At 50.9% G+C, this 22037-nt stretch overlaps 8 protein-coding genes across 8 annotated transcripts; 2 read left to right on the top strand and 6 right to left on the bottom strand.

Moving 5' to 3' along the window:
* Nucleotides 1-591: 591 nt before the first annotated feature.
* On the bottom strand, nucleotides 592-933 carry Z518_09207 (uncharacterized protein; the record flags this gene model as incomplete). The annotated part of the gene is made up of 1 exon (XM_013413163.1): nucleotides 592-933. One exon carries the CDS (start codon nucleotides 931-933, stop codon nucleotides 592-594), a length of 342 nt encoding a protein of 113 aa, XP_013268617.1.
* Nucleotides 934-3224: 2291 nt separating this feature from the next.
* On the top strand, nucleotides 3225-4777 carry Z518_09208 (uncharacterized protein; the record flags this gene model as incomplete). The annotated part of the gene is made up of 3 exons (XM_013413164.1): nucleotides 3225-3660; nucleotides 3714-4002; nucleotides 4057-4777. 3 exons carry the CDS (start codon nucleotides 3225-3227, stop codon nucleotides 4775-4777), a joined length of 1446 nt encoding a protein of 481 aa, XP_013268618.1.
* A 777-nt stretch (nucleotides 4778-5554) lies between these two features.
* Nucleotides 5555-7786, bottom strand: Z518_09209 (uncharacterized protein; the record flags this gene model as incomplete). Its single annotated transcript, XM_013413165.1, has 1 exon — nucleotides 5555-7786. One exon carries the CDS (start codon nucleotides 7784-7786, stop codon nucleotides 5555-5557), a length of 2232 nt encoding a protein of 743 aa, XP_013268619.1.
* A 1784-nt stretch (nucleotides 7787-9570) lies between these two features.
* Nucleotides 9571-13032, top strand: Z518_09210 (uncharacterized protein; the record flags this gene model as incomplete). The annotated part of the gene is made up of 4 exons (XM_013413166.1): nucleotides 9571-11429; nucleotides 12256-12419; nucleotides 12480-12576; nucleotides 12648-13032. 4 exons carry the CDS (start codon nucleotides 9571-9573, stop codon nucleotides 13030-13032), a joined length of 2505 nt encoding a protein of 834 aa, XP_013268620.1.
* A 765-nt stretch (nucleotides 13033-13797) lies between these two features.
* Z518_09211 (uncharacterized protein) lies at nucleotides 13798-15192 on the bottom strand (the record flags this gene model as incomplete). Its single annotated transcript, XM_013413167.1, has 3 exons — nucleotides 13798-14808; nucleotides 14958-15088; nucleotides 15144-15192. 3 exons carry the CDS (start codon nucleotides 15190-15192, stop codon nucleotides 13798-13800), a joined length of 1191 nt encoding a protein of 396 aa, XP_013268621.1.
* A 789-nt stretch (nucleotides 15193-15981) lies between these two features.
* Z518_09212 (uncharacterized protein) lies at nucleotides 15982-17257 on the bottom strand (the record flags this gene model as incomplete). The annotated part of the gene is made up of 3 exons (XM_013413168.1): nucleotides 15982-16032; nucleotides 16090-16188; nucleotides 16250-17257. 3 exons carry the CDS (start codon nucleotides 17255-17257, stop codon nucleotides 15982-15984), a joined length of 1158 nt encoding a protein of 385 aa, XP_013268622.1.
* A 77-nt stretch (nucleotides 17258-17334) lies between these two features.
* Nucleotides 17335-17870, bottom strand: Z518_09213 (uncharacterized protein; the record flags this gene model as incomplete). The annotated part of the gene is made up of 2 exons (XM_013413169.1): nucleotides 17335-17511; nucleotides 17565-17870. 2 exons carry the CDS (start codon nucleotides 17868-17870, stop codon nucleotides 17335-17337), a joined length of 483 nt encoding a protein of 160 aa, XP_013268623.1.
* A 1650-nt stretch (nucleotides 17871-19520) lies between these two features.
* On the bottom strand, nucleotides 19521-21520 carry Z518_09214 (uncharacterized protein; the record flags this gene model as incomplete). Its single annotated transcript, XM_013413170.1, has 7 exons — nucleotides 19521-20164; nucleotides 20216-20677; nucleotides 20732-20787; nucleotides 20834-20938; nucleotides 20987-21012; nucleotides 21064-21302; nucleotides 21352-21520. The coding sequence occupies 7 exons, from the start codon at nucleotides 21518-21520 to the stop codon at nucleotides 19521-19523; spliced, it is 1701 nt and encodes a 566-aa protein (XP_013268624.1).
* Nucleotides 21521-22037: the final 517 nt, after the last annotated feature.

The following is a 22037-nucleotide window of genomic DNA, read 5'->3' on the forward strand; positions in this document are numbered from 1 at the left end:
ATTCGAACTTTTAGTGGTTGTGCGGTAATCTGGGGTAATGGATGGAATCATGATGATCTTGTGTTGCTGCAAAATATGTAAAGCATGAAGAACAAAATCCCGAATCAATAGGCTGTGCATAGCATAAAATACCGATACTATCAACTAGAACAACTTTGGAACGTAGCTAGCTTCCCTTTAAGTTGAGATATATCTCTTCTATCCGGGCGCTGAAGTGACAACTTTCTGTGCTCAACCTAGTCCTTGGCCCACCAAACATTGATTGGTACTAATGGCTTCGTCTTTGCCAGGTGCCTTTTATCCCGCAGGTGGTCAGCATTAAAGAACCCGACTTCAACGCCGACTGGGAATTTCAAGTCTGGTACCACGACGGGAACACTTGTGGCTACCAATAATTGGTGTCAGCGCATTTGACGATCTCTCTCAATAGAGACCATGATTTCGCCGCCAGCTGCCGCTATACGCGAGCTAGGATCCCACGCTCGAGGAAAATTCTTGAACAAAGCTTCTGACGTACCATTACAGGATCCAGCACATTCAGTGCCCTTCCGAGCAGTCCCAATATCCTTGACAACGTCGGAAGTCTTGTGATTAGTAACCACGTTTGCCCTGGGGAGTTGGGTTGGCGGACTCGGGCGAAGCTGTCGCAGCGACATCGAACCCAGATGCCGTCGTAAATTGGACAACTTGCATGCCAACGCCACCTGCTGCTCCCCAGACTAAGAGCCTCTTGCCAACTTTCTCAAGTTTGAGTATCGGAAGAGGCCGCCTCAGATGTTGCAAACCGTACAGCCCCCGCGTGGCGGTGCTGATGACGAGAAAAACAGCACTGGCGTGTTCGTACCTGATCTCGTCCGGTAAAGAGACCACTGTCTCTTGTCTCGTGATGGCACGCTTCTGGAAAGACCGATTCTTAGGTCCGCAAGTGCTCATACCTAGAAAGTAACCCACGAACCTCCTCTCCAACCTGGACTCCAATGACCCCCCCTCCTTCAACCTGGACGACCTCTCCGGCTCTGCCAATGGCCAGTATCGTCGGTCAGGACCGGATAAAAAAGTCCATGTGCAGCTGCGCATTGTGCACGGATTTATATCGATCGCCCGGATCCTGATACGCACCTCGCCGGAAAATAGATCTGGGCAGAGATGGGAGAGAAGAAGGCCGTCATAGAGGCGGTGATCAATCTCTTCTCATTGTGGTTCCAAATTGAGAAAGGAGCGCCCTCTTCTGGTCGATGTCTCTGCTGGAGATATTCGTGACAGCATCATCACCCCCTGTTGTGTTCTTCACTCGACGATGGCGCTGGGTCATCTTTTGCTGGCTCAGCTTCCATCTCGAGCTTTCGAGTCGTTCAGGTAACCCGACCTAAGGCATTTTGTCTGACAACGTCACCTTGCTATCCTCGAATACAAATAGGATACTGGGACATCGCATCCCGGTACCGGCGTCCCACTGCTCTGATGCGAAGATCAGATGCAGCGTTTTGTTAGTGATTGCATGCCTGAGAGGTTGTCGGTGGCCCCATAGCGGTGCACAATCCCGGCTCTTCCCCCCGGCACCGAGGGCAATGGTCCCATAATCGTCAGGCGTCTGGGTCTGAGAGCCGGCCCGGACAATTTTCCTACCCAATCTACATATTTCATTCATTTCCCACTTACGTTTTCATCCACATTTTCGTTCATAACCTCTTCTAGGAAAGATGGGTAAAACCGTTCTTTTAGTTCTAGACATCCAGAATAGGGTTATCGAGCGCCTCCAAACCAATGATATCAATTTGTATCTCCGAAGACTTGCTCAGATCATCGAGTCAGCGCGCGAGGTCGACATTCAGATCATATATGTGGTAATAGGCTTCCGACCAGGTTAACTTGAAGCCGTTTCACGGAACGTATCAACGGCAAAAGTAAAGGAATGGGGGTACATTTGTGGAGGGGATTTTTCAACCAAAATCCATGACGCCGTCAGTCCACTGGAGGGCGATATCATCATCACAAGGCGCCGTGTGTCAGCCTTCCATGGGATCGATCTTGATCTTTTGCTTCGCAGCCTCGACGCAGAGACGCATGAATTTCTGCTCAAGATCTTCTCTAAGCAGGCACGAATTCTTTCCAGCTCTGAATGGGGGCTGGTCTCACATAAAGTGAAGTCTCTTTGGAGTTCCCTAAGTTCCTCGGTGGCAGACATAAGTACGCAACATGGAGGGAAGCAGTGTTCTCATTGGATAGTGCTTGAAGTGGGACGCTTTCTCAGGCGCTGATGTTGAAAAGCGTTTTGTGTTGGTATGAACAAAGCGGAGGGCCATCCGCTCGCGCTTTAATTTTTGTTTATACCAGGACGGCGAATGATTCCACCATTGAAACATGTGTGTAAAACCACGACTGGCAAACTGCTGGGCAACTAGGCGGCGATGCTCTTTGGTTATCATCAAGCTCCTGGGGTGGTCCCTGAACTTTCGTCAGTACCTAGAAATTTTCAGTCTCGCACATGAATTCATCACGGATTTGTGTTGCATCCCAGCCCGCTGGACCACTTTTGAAGATACGTATATTGGTGGTTTTCATGTTTGGATAGATTGGACAAAATGCCATGGGCGCAGATATGTTCTGAGAATCTGATTGATGGTCTTCCCTGGGATGATCTGCCAGACCCGCTCCAAGGTCCATCTCTGCCTAGGAGGATGAGACATAGGTGCGACCGGGTAACCGAGCGAGCCCAGTGGGTGGAAAATCAGATATAAAGCGGCGAGAGATATCTCCTCAGTTCGAGCAATTTCTTGGCGGTAGTCGTCAAACGCACTCTCTTGGTCTTGGCAGCATCGTCCGCCGCTCTTGTGATTGGCCGGAACTTCTTCTGACATGCGAGGGCATGCTGGGGCTCTGGTCTTTCTCGATTGCAACTACTGGTATCGAATTCCACAAAAGCCTTTCCCCCCAGCAGTCTTTCCCTTTGGGTCTGGGCGGCGGACACCTTTGTGACCTCGTTGCTGTGACTTTCGATTCTATCTGTGTTACCATCGCACCCCTCAGAAATTTCAGTGTCAATGAAGTGCTACATGCTAACGAGCTGAATCCAGCCCTCGACATTCTTTGTCAATCACATCTCGAACACCTTTTAACATTCCGCGTGGCAATTTTTCTCCGAATCACCCCTATCGATTCCTACCCGATCCTATGCTCGCTTTTCTGCCCTCCTCTCTCTAAGAACCGTGGCCTGGTCGTTCCCAATGTCCCAGTCCAGGACTCCGTCACCACGGCCCAATGGAGGATGGACGGCACGGGGCCTGTCCGAACGCAGTTCAACGTCCAATGGCTTATACGCAGGAGCAAACAGTTACAGCAGCAGTGATGATCAATGGGTCGCAGCAAAAGCGAGGAGTGCACAAGTGAGAGGCTATCCCAGCATCCAGACCAAGAATGAGGGTTTCTTTCAACGCTCCAGACGAAAAATTTCCTCCAGATTGCCCGTTTTCAGTCCCTACACCCCTCTTTCGGCCCATTGGAAAGATCCGGAGAAGCTGGGTCGAAGTGGGTGGCATCCCCGAGGCGGCGGTAGCTTGTCCAGATTAAAAACTTTTATTGGGAACGTGTTGCGGCGGTTTAAGTTCCTGTTCATAATATTGTCCATTGTGACTTTTACCACCTTTCTAATCTCTCAAACCAGTGAGCTGCTACGACACGGTCATCACACTGTAAGTCGACTGACGAATGCACAGATGTCCGGGCCAGGTATCGGAGCAATGCTCACCTCGGTGGTGGGAGCAAATTCGTCATTATTCTGGGTGCAAATGAAGGCGGTGGAGTGATGGAGTGGAAAGGACCCAGAGAATGGGCCATCGAACGAGACAGTGTCAAGAATAAAAAGAGATACGCTGAAAGATGGGGATATCAATTAGAGATTGGCGACATGAGTACGAAAAAAAGATATGCCCATGAATGGAGGGAGAGTTGGGAGAAAGTCGATCTCGTACGAAACGCCATGGCCAGATATCCCAAGGCCGAATGGTACGACCATGTCAGATCTCGTCCCAATGACTCCCGGCTGACCGTGTGTGACAGGTTTTGGTGGCTTGACTTGAATACCTTCATCATGGAGCCTTCAATATCGCTCCAATCCCACATCTTCAACAATCTGGCGACCGTGGTCTATCGTGACATCAATGTCTACAACCCGCTCAACATCACACATCCTCCGGAAACCGAATTTCTCGACCCCGTCTCCAGATCCCCCACCGGTGACAATTTAACCTCTTCTATCGACATCATCATACCTCAAGACTGCAGCGGATTCAACCTGGGTTCCTTCTTCGTCAGACGATCGGCCTTTACAGACCGACTCCTCGATATGTGGTGGGATCCCGTTCTTTACGAACAGAAACATATGGAGTGGGAGCACAAGGAACAGGATGCCTTGGAGCATTTGTACGCGGCCCAGCCCTATGTCAGAGCCCACTTCGGATTCATTCCGCAACGCAAGATTAACTCTTTTCCTCCTGGAGCCTGCCCCGTGCCGCTGAAAGAAGGTCAACCAATTCAGAACGGGAAGCCTCTTGTTGATCCCCGATTTCATTACCACGAAGAAGAACGCGACTTTATGGTCAACATGGCCGGATGCGAATGGGGTCGAGATTGTTGGGCCGAAATGTACTCGTACCGAGAACTCAGCAACAAACTCAATCGATCCTGGTGGGAAAAATTCAAAGATTCCTGCAGTGAGAAATGGAAGGATCTCATGAAGACCATGTTTCACCAAAAGGAAGCGAGCATGAAACAGGGTTGATTGATTTGACAAGACAAAGACGTCAACCAGCGATCAAATTGAAATCGAACCTTCAAGCTTGCTTGGGAGATTCGAAGTTGGAGAACAGAACAGAGGACGGCATGACGATCCCCAGATCATCATCTGGTTGGCGTCCTAGCTCGACAGGCTGATTTCAAGGCCGTCACCACGGAGAAGTGGGGATGACACCATCGCCCTGAGACCGACCACCTAATCCCAAACTACGTATTGTTTTGTCGTTGAGCATTTTACGGGCGTTTGTCATTTCTTTGTCTGTCGAAACACAGCACGACGACAACCATCGATCAATCTACACTGAGAAGTGATCAAGTCGATGCCGAATTATCTTCCTGAAAATTGTATATCTAGACGAATGAGAAGGACGGAAAGATCACTCACAGAATGGATGGGTCAAGGGAGAGCGAAAACTACGGGTTCAACCTGAATGAATTCAATTACATGGGAACGATGGGAAGTCTTGGAAATCTTCAGGCATGGAGAACTCCCGTACTGTAATACTATGGTAGAGTGTGCCTTTTCCTGGGACTAGACATTATGACATTATACAAAAGCGCAACACCAAAACACGAGTCCTTGAGTCAAGACGACGTGACATATCCAGCCCTTGCTCCGTGCATCAGCTACCTAGGTATGATTGCGTTGAAAAGGGGATCATAATTTGATTTCCCGGGCCACGGGAGATGGGGAACCGGGGAGACAGATATGCTCCGTGAGTTCTTGAATTCGTCCTCCAATTCCAATGCGTCGAGGGATTAATCAAAAGACACCAACGTCGAAAATTTCGTTTCTCCAACCCTCTCCCCGCTCCTCGCCGTCCTGAACGGCGTCCTCGGCCCTTAAGGCCTCTTCGTGCCACAGCTTCACAATACTGCCGGGTGTGTAGACGCCTTTGAAGACGCCTTGTTTCGGCGCATCAACGCCGACTCGCGTGTCGAGGTCCGAATCGTCCTCGGGCGTCAGCCGCGCCGTGACTGCCTTCAAGAATGTCACCACGTCCTGGGGATCTGCGATGCGCGTGGCCCGCAAGCGCTCACGAGCGAAGACCAACTCACGATTCATGGCGCGTAAGCCCTTGACGATGTTTTCGGCGAGCGTCTTTTCCAGAGAGCGACGGACGAGGTGTTTAAGGAAGGGCTTGAAGAGCCACCCCAGCCAAGAGAGGTTGGATCGGCGGAGGTTGTAGTCGAGTTTGTGGATATGCACCCTCACGCCGCGGAGAGTGAGGATTTGCTCGAGTTTTTCTCGTCCGACTTCGAGGTCGAGGGAAATGTCAATGCCGCGCTCATCGAGGTAGAAACTCGCGATGCCTTCGTCGGCAAAGCGAACGAGTCCAGCGTGTCCACGGATCCAAAATCCGAGGTCCTGGGCGGCGACGCTGAGGCCATTGATAGACACGGTCATGAGGGATTTCGTCTTTGAGACCGTTTTTTTGGAATGTGTCTTGCGGATTTCTAGATCGTTTTTGGTCGAGACGAGGAGGCGGTAGGGGAGGAAGGAGGTGGAGTTGACGTTGCGGCCAGGTTCAAGGACGAGGTTTTCGAGGAGAAGGTCCATTTCGGGCACGGAGACTTCGACGCGTGGAATCGGGAGGTATTGGATGCTGCGAACGATGAGGGGGAGGAAGATATGCAGGGAGTCAGTGACAAGGTCCGGATTGGAAATATGGTTCGCTGGAGAAAAGATGTCGTAGATCCGGCGCGTTGCGAGAATGAGCGCATTGATGTCTTTGTCTTCCATCACCGAGTTGACGGTGGTTTGGGCTTGTCTCAGCATCTGGTCGAAGTCGGTACGGAACGCTGATTCATTACCCAGTCGGCCTGATTTTTCTCTCAGTTCATCGATCTTCTTTTCAGCATTGTCAAAAAAATCCGGGTCCGTCAGCATCCTTTGTACCGCGTTGCCCACATCCACCATAAAACTCTCGAATTGTGGATCTGATCGCGCGTGGCCAAGGACCTTCTTGAAGTCTTGCTCCAGTTGTTCCCACGCATTGCGATCTCCAAAACTGCTCAGGAGATTCCAAAAGTTGCGAACTGCTCGATCCAAGGCCGGATTGGTGTATATGTCGTCCTGAGCGGTTGCCAGACCGGCGTCCGTAACCCGTGGGGGTGCAAGGGCATATCTCTGAATCAATTTCGAAATGGTGGACACCGAGTCCCGATAGTCGTTCCGGCTTCTCAAGTTCAAGATGGCTTGTTTTAAGCGATGTAGAAGAGTTTCGCCTTGTGAACCGCGGAAATTTTCGTGGGCACTCGCGATTGTATCCTTTCCCACTTGTGCTACCTGGGAGCCAATTACTTTCGCGACATCTTCTGCATTTGATTGTAAATCTTGCTTCGAGGGTATGCCATCCTCGTCGGCTCCCGGTTTCACCACCGCCTTCTGCTCTTGCTCCGAAGGTTCCAGCTGTTTGCCGGCCTTTTCTGCCGCCGAGGACAAGGAGAATGCCGTGTCGGCCAAAACTTCTCTTCCTATCGCGGCAACATCGTTGACAAAGAGTCTGAAATCCGAGTTCGTGAGCAACAAGCTTCCTACGGTGCGGAAGCTTTCGTATGCTGCTTGCGCATCGGCTCTAGCTTGGACTTTCGAGGCCGAGTGGGATATATCGTTAACATCGAGAGAAATCCGAGACTTTGTGATGTACCAGATGAAATCTTGAATTTGATCCTGACTATTTTTGTTCTTCAACAGTTCAATGAACAATTTCAACCAAGTTCGACAATTTCGAATGAGGGTCCGTCCTGATTCCGTGAGCTCTTTATTGTTGGGATTGAGCAGGTCGGAAGCAAGTAAAGTGCGGAGATGGAGGATGGTTTGTTCATTGGAGGGCATGTATCCCTTTGTGAGAGCTCTCAGCATCTGATAAGTGTGCAGCTTATGGCGGAGAGCTCTTTGACGTGCGGTATCATCTTCATAACGAGGGAGCAGCGGTTCGGTATCATCACCCTTCTTGCGGCCAAACCCGCAGCACGAAGTGAGAAAGGGCATTGTCCGGGAGGAGAGAAAGAGATGAATGACACAATCAGATTGGAATTCGATTCTGTGCGATGGGGATAGGCAGCCGTTGGATTGAAACGCAGGCGATGAATTGGTAGGAAGTTGGAGAATTTGCGGAGCATCTTTGACAAACAGGCTGCTTTGCCATGTGAAATTGAAACGTCATGGCCCAAACTGCCAAGCTGCCTCAGGACTTTGAAGCCTGGGTTTCAAACCCGCTCAAATAGAAACTCTTCAAGCTGTATCATCTTCATCACTCAGGCTGTTACAGTACATGTCCACCATGTGAGGGAATTTTTCTCGAAGGAATCTCGTTAACCCTTTAGATTGTCAGGTTCTCGATTCTCGACCTTTCCATGGTTCCTCTCCAGACACAAATACGAGATACGAGGTGAGGCTACATTGGGAGGCCATAGTTGATGGTCCAGGCCTCCAGACTCACTGCGACCCGTTATGGTCAAGATTTGGTTCAGAGTTCGCCGGTCTCCTCCTCCGCACTTCGGTTCCCGCCAGCTCCAGGAGTTCCTGCAGTTCGTGTGTAAACGGGCTTGTCACGAATACACAGGACTTGGTCTACACTGCACTTTTGAGTCTGGGGGAAAATATTCAAGCGGATCAGGCGGTGTTTGTGGATCACACGACCAGGAGACGATGAGAATTCGGAGATTCATCTCACCGCCAGAGCTGAGACCTGACCGATGGTTCCGACACGAGGAATCCCAGCCTTGTTCTCGATTCTTATCCTGGAAATATATTTTGAGCAGAGATGGGGTCCGATGTGTTCGGCTGGAGATTAATTGGACGGAGATGTGCCGACCCTTTCTCTCAGCCTAGTTTTGGCGATCTACCACCCTTAGCTGCAGCGGACGGACATATTGTGCTGGATCCCCGACAATGTGAACGAAGAGAGAACGATGAGACCGACTGAGTGGGAAGTATTTTCTATTTGGCCCGACACAACCATTCATTACTCGGGATTCAATGGGAATGACCGAACCCCCCAATTGCCGCCGAGTCGCTGGCTGTAGCAGGGCCAACATGCCAGCTGTCCTCCGGTCGGTGTCCGATTCTGCAACAATTTGGGGTTCCAATATCACGGCTGTAGTGGGCCAGTGGAGACCTCGTGGCCCGGCGTAGCAACCGCCTATCAGCGCCCCTTTCGGCCTCTGAGGGGAGTCTACCGAACCGGGAAATCAAAGAAGCCTAAGCAAACAGCCTAATGCTTGTTAAAATTTAGAGCTCTTTGAGGCAGACCCAGGTCCCTTGCATGTGGTGGTGATAGTCTCCCGCTCAACGGACCGCAGCCATTGGCCGCAGCTCCCTCCGAAAAGTCGTGAATCATCTAATATTCCTCCTCAGCGTCACTCCCAAAAAAAAAAAAAGTTTGAATCCGAGTTCAACATAACGAAAGTCGGAAATGCATGTCGAGGTGTTGACTCTTCATCAATCCTCACCGCATTTGTTGATCTGTTGAATTTCTGTCCGCTCGTCTTCCGTTGCTTCATTTTTCTCCTCCACTCTTATTGGTGATACGCTGTCTGTGTGACTGTTTACCCTGGCCTGGGAACCGGAGTAATTGTTGCTGCGCTTTCCCACCCGGTTTCACCCATAGTCTGACCCATTTTCTATGTTATACAATTCCCGTTTGTTCGTCTAAAACTCGCAAGCCCCAGGCTGTTGGTGCCGGACCTTGGGACCAGCAGTGTTTCCTTTTGGTGCCACTACGATCTACGAATACCACCTAATCCATTCCCAGTCCTCCCTGCGCTCTCCGAATGCTCTACAAAATCACCAGGCACCCCAAGTTGAGGAGACTCAATCTCATCAACTTCATTCAATCGGCACCTATGTCTACCACCACTACCGTCCAGGCCCCCGTGGCCCAAACTGTGGGCACTTTGGGAACTGTCCCGACTCCTACCACTCCCCATCATCGACCCAAACACACCCACGCTACCGCCCATGTTCCCAATCGAGCGGCTCATTATGACACCTCCCTGTCTGTGCCAGTCCGCAAATACCTCCAGACGTACGGATTGACTCCTCCTCGTGCCGAGAGCTACGAGGTGCAGAAGAAGAGATGTCTGGCACAATTGGCCTTGAAAACCACGCCCATTGAAAGATTCCTGTATCTGAGCACGCTGAGATACAACAATGTACACCTTTTCTATCGGTTGTTGACAGATCACTTCACGGAGCTGACTCCATTGGTCTACACTCCGACCGTTGGAGAAGCATGCCAAAGATGGTCGGAGATCTACCAGCAGCCGGAGGGGATGTACTTGAGCTTTGAAGACCGTGGCCACCTGTCGACTATCATCCAAAATTGGCCCCAGTCCAGTGTCGAAATCACGGTCATTACCGATGGTTCTCGAATTCTCGGACTGGGAGATTTGGGCGTTGGTGGCATGGGTATTCCCATCGGCAAGCTCGCCCTGTACACCGGCTGTGCTGGTATCCGGCCCGAAGGCACCCTGCCCTTGACCGTGGACTTGGGGACGAGCAACAAGGCTTTGCACGAAGACCCACTGTATATGGGCAGCCGGAGAGACAAGGTGACTCCGGAGGAAGAGATTGACTTCCTCGACGAACTGATGGCTGCGTTGAAAGAGCGCTGGCCAGACATTGTCATCCAGTTCGAAGATTGGAAGAACCCGTTCCCTTCTCTGGAACGATATCGTCATGACTACGCCATGTTCAACGACGATATCCAGGGCACCGGAGCTGTCATCATGGGCGGCATTATTGGTGCCGTCACACAATCTGGCGTTTCCCCCAAAGATCACCGTGCGGTTTTCCTCGGGTCCGGATCGGCGGGTGTCGGCGTGGCCAAACAAATCGTGGACTATTTCATGCACGAGGGTCTGACGGAAGAAGAGGCCAAGTCATGTTTCTGGCTCGTTGACAGCAAGGGTCTCGTCACTCAAGACAGAGGTGACAAGCTCGCCGAACACAAAATCTATTTCTCTCGAACCGACAACAACGGCCAACAATTCAAGACCTTGGACGAGGTAATTGAATATGTCAAGCCGACTATCCTAATGGGTCTTAGCACCATCGGCGGGGCCTTCACCCCGGAGATCCTGCAGAAGATGGGCGAATGGAATAACAGACCAATCATCTTCCCCCTCTCCAACCCATCGTCCAAGTCCGAATGCACGTTCGAGGAAGCCATCGCTCATACCGATGGACGAGCCCTGTTTGCCTCTGGATCACCATTCCAGCCAGTCATGTACAAGGACAAGATGTACCACCCTGGCCAGGGAAACAACATGTACGTTTTCCCGGGCATTGGTCTCGGAGCCATCCTCTCCAAGGCCGTGCAGGTGACGCCCAACATGATCTACGCTTCGGGTGAGGCGCTCCCTACCATGATCACTGAAGAAGAGAAGCAGCTTGCTCTCCTCTACCCGGCCATCACGCGCATTCGCGATGTTAGTGTTCGTGTGGCACGGTATGTTATCCGTGCTGCCCAAAAGGACAATGTTGACCGACTACACCATCTGCGTGATATGAGTGATGAAAATTTGGAAGCTTGGATCAAGGACAAGATGTATGATCCTCACAAGGAGACGGAAGAACTCGAGAACGAGGTTCGCGAGCTCGTCGAGGACTTGACTAGTTCTCCGAGATTGTGAGACTCCAGCAAACATGTTTGAATCTCGAGCGGTGGGGTATTTGTGGAATATTTCATCGGCGTGTGTCCCTTCCCCGATGATACTCAACAAAGATGATCGGGAAGTCTGTCGGGCCATGGCTCGCTGCCTGGATGTGATGAAACCGGGTCATCTGTATGCATGTATATGTAGCTATCTCAGATACCCGTTTGGCTTTGGATGCTTGGAGCTGCTTGAGAGATTAGATATGGGAAAACAAGACCTGGATGTTTGATTTTTCAAAACCCTTTAGCAAGAGACTTCGCCCTCGTGATGATATATCGAGGCGGAACTTGGGTTGCTTAGGCAACGTCGCCAAGAACCACACTCACTCGACATTGGATGCTGCGCGCGAAGGAAGCGACAGTTCTCGAGTCTCCACCGACTGTAGTCTTGCGATCATTTTTTCTGCCATCACTCGCTTCACGAGGTCTGTCTGTATTTCAGGGTGTCCCGTCACGCGGTGAAGGTGAGTGTTGATTCTCGTGGCCAGAGAAACAAGCCACGTCACAGACTTCTAGGCATTTTGACCAACATCTAGTATGCACAGCAGATACAACAAGATTGATCGATAATTTCTCTCCCTTGAAACGAATCACCACCAAATGGCCTCGTTATTGACCACCATGTATGAATTTCTCAATTCCTCTCCCTCCCCGCCTACACTTCTCTGGACAACATAAACAATGCGGACCCCACAACCACATCTTCCTCTTCTACCCCATCCCCCGTCGCGCAACTTCTCGGTCGAGGAATCAATTTTTCAGCTCCCAGTATTGACTCGTGTGGTTGTTCTCCTTCTAGCAATGCCCGCGCCCGGGGCCAATTCAAACCGCAACGCGCGAATAAAGGTACCACTAGCTATCAGCTAAGACAGTTTGCCGAAGCGACACTAGGAAGTGGAAGTTTAAGAAAGGCCGTCAAATTACCCGAGGGCGAGGATCTGAACGAGTGGCTTGCGGTCAATGGTACCAAATTCAAGAGACTGGATGACGAAAAGCAATTTACGGAAAACTGACACGAGAGAGTAGTGGTCGATTTTTACAACCAGATCAACCTGCTTTACGGCTCTATCACTGAATTCTGCTCTCCGCAATCATGTCCCGAGATGAAAGCCACTGATGAGTACGAAGACCCAGCCCCAAACCGGGGCCATCCATGCAGTTTACTGACCGCCGACTCTCCTCCTTCCACAGATTCGAATACCTCTGGCAAGACGCTGCGACTGGGTACCCGAAACCCACCAAGATGCCGGCGCCAGAGTACATCGAGCATTTGATGACCTGGGTGCAATCCAACATTGACAACGAATCGACCTTTCCGTCGCGCATTGGCGTTCCGTTCCCCAAACACTTCCCAGCTACGGTCCGCCAGCTTTTCAAACGGCTCTATCGTGTCTATGCCCACATCTACTGCCACCACTATCAGGTCATCGTCCATTTGGGCCTCGAGCCACACCTGAACACCAGCTTCAAACACTACGTCCTGTTCATCGATGAACATGGGTTGGAAAAGGGCGGTGGCAAGGATTATTGGGGCCCCCTCGGTGATTTGGTCGAGAGTATGCTGAAGAGTGATTGAGACGCGGATGGCGAGAGGCGCTGGGTAATGTGAACACCAAAGACCTGTATGTGTGATGGGCATGGGACTGAATGTGAGCTGGCATGGATAGGTTGAGCTTGATAGATCCAAGGCGTTTGTGGATACAGGAATGGACTGGGAAATCACCGAGCAAGATGCCCAGGATGACCTATGCAATTCAAGAGCATGTAGAACGGGCGTGGTTTTCGATGAAGGCGTTCGGGTGGACCGCATGAGATACGGAACGAATACCTTCGGTTTTGGCCGCAGGCAACGGCGAAGTCAGGGTTAAGGTCAAGGTCAGATCACCATCATGTTTTCAAAATTGTAATTCTAGGAAGACAGCATACATGTACTGATCTGCTTGGAATCGGAATGAATCTTTCGATTATGAGTCTTTATCCTTTAATTTTCATTCGGACTAATTTTTGCTAGTTGTGTCGAATCAGGATTATTCAATCCCGTTGTCGGGATGAATGTGCGTGCCAGAGCGCAAGCTTCGGATAGGCACGATCTCGTGGTGGCCTGATTCTGTTTCATTTATGCCACGCCAGGATCTTGGGTTGAGCTTGAGGCTGGGAATTAACATTGGTCGGGGCGAAAGTCCATCCCGTTTTCCGTCTTCATGGTATGGATTGTGTGCATTCGGCGGTCTCTTGTGGTTGGGATCGACTTGCCCCTCTGGGAGAGGCATCACACAACAGACCAATGATGCCCATTGCAATTGGATCTGAGGAGTCCAAGACAAAGTTGGATCGAAAATCGCTAATATCCTCTCCTGTACCCAGATCCGAAACCGCTTCTACGAGTTCCGCGCATCATGTCGTCGCTGTACATTCTTCCGCCGCCACCACGAGTGAATGAACCTGGCCCGCCGAACGATCCTCGTGCCGGATCTCCACCTACGCCGTTTCCGTAATGCGACGGTCGCGAGTTGTATGAGTCGGTTCTCTCGTCACGGCGGTATGAGCTGGGACCGGAACCTGGACCTCTATCGTCGCGGCGGTCATAGCGATCTCTTTCACGATCTCGGTCGCGGTCCCGGTCTCTTTCTTGACGGTCGTCTTCTCGTCTGCTAGAATTGGCTTGCCCATTGTGTGCCTCTGATGATTGGAGCCCACTGAATCCGTATCTTCCATCCTGGATATCGGGTTCTGCTTGTCTAATTTCTCGCCCCCGGCGATCTGGGTCATCATATGCCTCTTGCTCCGTCTCGATATCTTCCATTGCGCCATCATCAGCGGATGGAGGGTGTCTCACTGAGACGGAGGTTTCTTCTGCTTTGCCCGATTGTGAACCCGTCGGAGCACCATCCCCACCACTACCACCACCAGACCGCTTGAACCTGAGGTGTAGAATCCTTCCATCAGCCCTTTGGTTGTCGTATGTCGAGATAATCTTGTCGGCTATGTATCTTTCCGCAAACACCATCTCTGCAATGACTGTCGGATGGGTCGAGACAAGTCGACACGACAGCATCCCACTGACGCCGTTATCATCTAGGATCTCGCTCTGTAGAGCTGACTCGATATCGGCGGCAGTGGTACCTGGAGCGAAATTGCTGGCTTCCACCACGAACGGGCCGGCTTTCCCCTTTATGCTCAGACCCGGACCTGTGGCCCGACGTTGCGGTGTGATGATATTTGCTTGCGGAGATTCCAAGGCTGAGGCAAGACGAGAGGAGCGGGCGTTTTGAGGGTTGGTCGAGGAAGACCTTGAAGGTGGAGTGAAGGAATTGTTTCTGGAAGCGCCAGTGCTCGCAGCAGAAGAAGATTGCTAGACCGGCAGTTTCTATCAGTGAGAAATCCTTCTAGACGGCGCGCATTCGTGTGTAAAAATAAACCATGCATGGATTCTTCCAGCCTTGAGAGCAGCCTGGGTTCGTATCGGGCTTTCTCGCAGTTGTCATGTGGATGTTATTATACCTTTGTGATTCTGCTCGCAAGATCAGGTGTTCGCGTAGAGCTTTTACTTGCGCTTCTGGAATTGTTCTTATTTTGCTTATTCCTTCCAAAGATCTCGTTCGCTAAGGCCTCGTTCTTCTTTCTTTGCCGGTCTGCCACGCCGGTCAGCGAGTGCTATCGGAATGATGTTGGTTGAAAGGAATGTACCAGCCTGAATGATCGCATCGAAGTCGACTGCCGTTTTGGGGTCCGACATGGTTTGGTTAAGGATGTAGCAGCGGACAATCAATAGAAAGTTGGACGGTTGTGTCGTAGATGTAAAGTCGTGGCCGGGAAATCCGCTTCAAGTTCAGGCGGTGTGCCTGTTCGAGCCCCTTCGATAGAAGGCAGGGCGTAAAGCCTGGCAGGTCGGCGATTCTAAATCTGTTGTGTGTTCGGATTGACAGAGTATGGAATGCGAGCAAAGGAGGTGATAGCGCGGTGTGGATACTCTAATCCTCGGCGATATTCATGTACATGAATCCTTCAAGGCGGCATTTTACTCCGAAGGCTGCTCGTCCGTCAACACGTTTCTCCCCCCCCAAACCCCAGATTTCCAGATTGCCCATAGGCATTCTGATACATCAAACACACCATGACCATGGAGGTTCAACGTTCCCTGGGGCTCATATCCTTACGCGGATTCGAGTCCCTTTCGTTGAAATGTCTCGATACTAGGAGCTCTCCACGTCCGTGGCCTCGTTTCTCGATTTCTGGACAGAAGGAGCTAAGGGCCATGAGATTTTGTCAATATACTACTTCATGTTGTTCCAGTCTTTGATTACAAATAGGTGCCCAAGTTTCCGCAATCCATATCGCCCAATAGTCATTGTTTCCAAGATGACTTGGTGCGTCAAGCTGGCGGAATCACGAAGAGCGAAGGGAGAGTACCTTCTTCATCTCCGGTCTGGGCCATGAGTTTCTTTGTGTCCAAGAAAGAGAGCAGTAACCACTATGTTACGTCCAACACTTCATAGGACAGATCACTCCCCATTCACAAGCTTTTTCAGACATCGTGTCGGGCGTTCTTGCTCATGTGTCGGATCTTCCCTCCATACTAACGCACAATTAGGACAACATCCCCAACTTCATCAAATCGGGTGTTCGGGCTTACTTTGTAGAAGATATAAGGAAGAGGCATGAAGCATATTGCAATGCCACCTAGGAGCGAATTACCAGGGCCAATGCCCAATTGGCGGAAAAGTTGTCGCGCCTGTCGCCGTCTGCGATTAGCCACGACGTGTATAAGAGCATCGATTTTGGTTGGTGCTTACAAATAGTGGGAATATCGCTCCGAACGATGCGCGGAAAAGTGCATTTCCTGCAAATATCGACGCCGCGGACAGAGGGTATGAGATTCCCAAATAATTGAGCACTGGATTAAAGAGAGTGACAATGCCGACGGTGAAGAAACTGGAGCCGACGACCGGCATTATCCAGTGGATACTCTCCCGTGCTGACCAACCATACCAGAAGAGGCAGATGGGCAGGAAGGCAGACCCAAAGAACGTCGGCGGAAGAACCATCTCAGGTTTGAAGGTTGGCTTGGTGAATCTCGGAATGATGCCATATCTCACCCACATCAGGAAGAGAGGCACGGTGACGACAGCTCCCACGAAGATGCCGAGAAAGACAAGCCCCTGCTGACCGAGGTCAAATCCATAGATCTCGCTAAATACCAGAGGAAACGATTCGAACCAAATGAAGAGCACTCCGTACAGAAGAGCCGTGTATAAATCCAGCGAGAAGACGATGGGTTCCGAGAACGTCAATATGAATGCCCTGCTGAGGACAATCAAATGATCTCTCATGGTGTGATGAGCGGCGTCGATCTCGGACTGACTTCTCAGGCGGTCGTCTCCGGTCGTTTCCCTCAGCCTCTTCGCTCTCTTGTACAGGATATTGGCTGAACTGGTCTCGGGGAGAAGGAAGAAGAGCATGGCCAGCACCAACGAGCACAGCCAAGTGATGACCCAGATGGTCCAGCGCCAGTCCTTGGCCGGAGCCACGAATCCGCCGATGATTGGACCAAATACCGGACCGCAGATGCCGAATGATCCCCAAATGCAAATTCCATATGCGACTCGAGCGGGATCATAGATGTCCGTGATGGTGCCGCCACCCGTGGCCAAACATGGGCTGCCAAAGAAGCCCGTCAACAGTCGGAAGACGAGAAACATGGGCATATTGACCGCGAAGCCGGTGGGAAGTTGAAGGAGGACAAAGGCGAGCAGCGTCCAGAAATAAATCCCGCTGCGTCCGAGGGTTGGCATCTCGGACATGGGAGACCATAGCATCGGACCAAGACCGTATCCACCGGTAGAAGTTAGTGATGGTCGTGGGAATAATTCGGATTTCCTTACGCCGTGAAAAGGGAGAGTCCCAGTGTGGCAACAGTCTCGCTGACACCAAAGTCGTCCATGATACTCGATTCGCCCGGAACGTAAATGGAGCTGGCCATGTACACGGCGAAATTGAAGAAGCAGATCTGGAAACTGATCAACAGCTTCCAGCCGCTCGACCAATTCTGGGGATTCTGAACTCCCAGTGAGAAATTTCCGTGGCGTGGAAACGAACGAGAGCAGGTACCTCTGGGTCATCTGGCCCGTACCAGTCCACCAGATAAACATCCTTGCCACGTTCAACAGCACGATTCAAATCATCATTCCGAGGGTCCAAGTCCTTCACGGAGGCATCGGTCGAGTTGTTGGTGTTCCGAAGCTTTTCTGAGCCACCGTGTTGATCTCCTGACCGGGGGGATGAAGAGGTTGCGCATCGCTGAACGGATTTTTTCCACAGGGAAGGATCAATCTCGTCTGGATATGGAAATAACTTGTTGTCAGATACAAGCCGTACTAAGTGACCGAATTGGGTATCGCGGAATTGGGTAGTCATGTTGACATGCCAGACATACTCCGATCTCGTCAGATTAGCTGTTATATACCAAATTTGCTTCTTCGTCTTGGCCTTTCGGAGGAATGGAGACAGGTCTCAAACTTGGCGGATTTAACGATTAAGACGCTCTCGGAGTTAGCGTAGAGAGCATGATCTGCCTTTTCGAAAGCAGATCATGCTTCACGGGCACTCGCGGTGAACGACAATACTCCAAAACAGGAAATTTCCGGAAATAAGGGCTGTTTCGCCACGTGATACAGCGTGAAGACACACGAAAGGAAGTACGAGCAGGCAGAAACGGTCAGTTGACGGGGGCTGACGGGAAGGAGACGTGCTGGGAGGGGGCCATCCTCATATGTTGACGAGTGCGAGCAATCTTTGTTGATGCCACAGGCTCAAGGGAAACGCGAAGCCTTTGCGAATTTGTGGAACTCGGTAACTCCGCAAATGGCGCACTCTGATTGGCTGAAAGTTTTAGGCCCTTTATTCTTGACAGGACCTCGGCCTAGAGCACCCAATTTGATCCACAACACGAGCATCTGAAAGTATATGAATACCAAGACGCGAGCGGTCAAGAGAGCAAGGCCATGGAGAACAAACGCCGCCATCCAGAACGTCGATAATTGCTGGCCGAAGAATCGCCCACCGGCAAGCGCCTCCCATGCTCTGGCCCCCGACCCCTTCTCGTCCAACCCTCTTACCCAACGCTCTCTCGGTTGGCTGCTCCTGATCACTTGCCTTTCCCCAGTATGATTCTCACATACGACCACTCCTACAGCCTCAGTATAGACCAGATTCGGTGCCATAGCCGAACAAATTGCTGAAAAACACCTCCCAACCAAAAGCTATACACCTTCATCGGCGGAATATCAATCTGCATAATCCTCGTTGGGTCCAGCCACACGACCTGATAACAAAGGGGATGCTGAGACGGGGAGGAAATATATATGATGGCGGAAAATGTTGTTTTACGACAGATCGACATAGGGTCCACGTTGAATACATTCTTCGAGCTACAGAGTCATTTCATTGATTGAATAAAAGTCCGACAACATGCCCTTAGAACCCGTGCCTAAAATGAAGAGAAGCATCCTGAATTGCCGCATAGCGCTTTTCTGCTTGGCATAAACTCCGCTCTCAAGCATCATACTGTCAAAATGAGAAGATAAACGACAAATTAAATTTCGGGGTGGAAATTCCCCTTTGACGTACCGCATTGGGGGCTGCCGCGTCGCAATGCGCGCTAGTTGGTATGAATTCGTCTTGGTAAAACAGCGTTGGTGGACATAGAGATCGAGTTAGCTTGCGATCTATATACTCATTCCTCATTGTACGAAGCAGATAGCAGGATTGACACATAGCAAAAAAAAAGGAGATAAAGCGCTTCCGAGCCATCACATCGGCTACAATAGTAGATTCGTCTCTCGGTAACCATGCTTGAATGCACTGCTCGCGCTGCTCAAAGTGGCGGCAGCAGGTAAGAGACTGCAGCCTCGAATGAATCGTTGAGACTATATTCGCATGGTACCCTCGTGCCCATCGAGATTACTCGCTTCTATATCTGCAGGCCTTCCTGAAAGATTTCTCCCTCATTTCCTCATCTATGTGACAAAACCGCATTTCGCATTCAGAGGAGCGCACGGTCGAGATCTACTTCGCCCTGGATGAAGTGGTCTCTTTGACGATCTGCTTCTCGTCCTCTGGTCCGGCAACAATCGGGTCACTCCGACGTGAAGAACTTTGATCCACTTCTATTCCCTCCACGACAACACCACTCTCAGAGTCCTCCTCAGGGCGAATGTAGTTCTTAGGTTCGTGCCATTCATTGAGAGGCATCTTCAAAGCGGGCTTACTGATGATGTTGCAAAGCCAGAAGATGCCGAAGGAAACGATGATACCAACAGGATATGCGACGATATAGAAGCGAGTAATCTCGATGGGCATCGACACTCCCATGTTCCCCAAGAAGCCAGGAAAGTTGGGTATGATGGCTATGACATACGCAATATAGGCCCTGATATTCCAGCCATGTGTGAAATAATAGACACCTGACTTGCTGGCCGTATAGAGGTCTGGGACCTGGAAGTAACCTCGAGAGATGATGTAGTAATTGCAAAGTAAGACTCCAGTAATTGCTGATAGGAACACCTGGTAAGATGCCAGGAATTGAACAAAGACGGACGCAGATCCGAGGAGATACCAGGGATTGATCGCCAAAGACACGATTTGGCAGATGAACATGCCGGTACGGATGCTGATGTATTTGGGAAAAAGTGCCGCAATGTCATTTCCCGCTAGGCTCTACGTTAGTCCATCATGCCTCCGTCGCATGGAGCTCAGCCTACCAGGAATGCTGTTCTCAAACACAGAGGAGAAGAGTGCAGAATATGCGAACATAAAGGCGATGAAGAAACATCCAGCGCGGTTCTTGGAGGTGTAGTTCTCCGTCTGAATCCTGTCGAGGAGATTGAGCGGGTTCCACTCAAGTTCGCCAAAGATCAATATTGAGCTGGAGGCGACAATGTTTCCCACAAGGCCTACGCAGAAATCTGCCAGAGGGAACCCAATGAGGTTACCTAAGATCACATCATTCGGTTTCGTTGCATACCGTTGAAAGTCGGCAGCATTACTGGCGAAGGTGGCACAATTCGCCATGGCCAGGAAAAGGAACTTCGCCATGAGCCAGCCTTTCTCGCTGCCATGGACTCTAGATCCCTGTGACAGTACCGGTCCAGCTCCTCCGGCAAGTGTCAGGGTCCAAGAAAGCATCGAAACGGCTGAGACTAAATAGACCGCCAACTTGATATCTTGGGCCAATTAGCAACACCAAGCACACGGCTTCAACACCAGGGATCCCTTACAAATCAGAATCCGCATCTTTGGAATCCGAATGAGCAAGACGCAGCCAGTTACCAGCCTGCAACGAGTCAGAACTCCCCCGACATTAGTGTGCAACGACGCACCAGAAGATAATATAGCCTATCATGGAGGCTGAAGTCAGAGCTGATCCTTCGCCCATCCCATTCGGTATTCGGGCGATGCCTGGGAAGATCGAATGGAGCATGACACTGACAAGTCAGCGACAGGCGTAGCACTCAAGTCAAAAGTTTACTTACTAGACACATTGTCCGCCCTGTACGCCCTGTGCTTTGATCAGGTCGCATTCTCCGTGATGTTGCAGGGAACCACTCACATTCACACCATTCCAAACGGTTGCCATGACGGCTCGATTGAAAGTTGGCCACCACGCACCAAAGACGCCGAAGGCTGCGCGATTGAGGATTGGGAAGCCGACGTGATAGACCGCGCCGGGTCGTCCGTTAAGGACAAAAATAGACGACACAAGAAACCAGCCTACAATATTGCAGCCGATGACGTCCCACATGCTCAAACCCGTGGCCTGCGCGGCACTGCCTGAGTACCAATTGGCCACTATCTTATATCAGACGTGCTTCACCTGGACCGAGATGCGATATCATACCAGTTGCCACGGCAGAAAACCAGAAAACGAAGTATGTCTTTTGCGACCATGTACGGTCCTTTAACGCGAGCGGTCTAATATCATCATTGTCGAGCCAGGCGTCCTTGGAACTGACGCCTTCTGAGCCTTTGACGAGAAAGAAGCGCTTGATGGATGAACTCGGGCCCATAGTTGTTAAGCCGGCGATACCGCCACTCGAAATCTCGACTGGGCTGGGAGGAAGGCGAAAGACCAGTGCTCAGACTCATTATCACGACAATAAGCCTTCTATAAATCATATATTGTTCAGCGTTGAGTCGGCCCACTTCCTTGGCAGATGGCGAACACCGTTTGCGATAGGGATTTTTTGGAACATCAAACATGGAGATTCTCGTGTGCGAGTGCCACGGATCTAGGGCAATTAGTCCCTGTCGAGCAGATCTTTATTGGAAATGGGGGATGCGATAACAAGGGTATATGTGACCCCCAAACCCCTAGTATCAAAGGGCGACTAGGGGATCTCCAGGTCATCCACGAGCCGAAACCAGCCAATCAAGACCGGTGACCCCCAACCTTGTCGCTTTCTGGCTATCTACATGCATGTGGAACTATTTGGTTAGGAAACGGCAGCACGGCTTCCGTTGGGGAGAAAGATTCACCTCCGGCCGGGGGTGTCCGAACACATGAATGCGAGATGACTCGGCAGT

Source organism: Rhinocladiella mackenziei, assembly GCF_000835555.1.
Source record: "Rhinocladiella mackenziei CBS 650.93 unplaced genomic scaffold supercont1.7, whole genome shotgun sequence".
NCBI lineage: Eukaryota > Fungi > Ascomycota > Eurotiomycetes > Chaetothyriales > Herpotrichiellaceae > Rhinocladiella > Rhinocladiella mackenziei.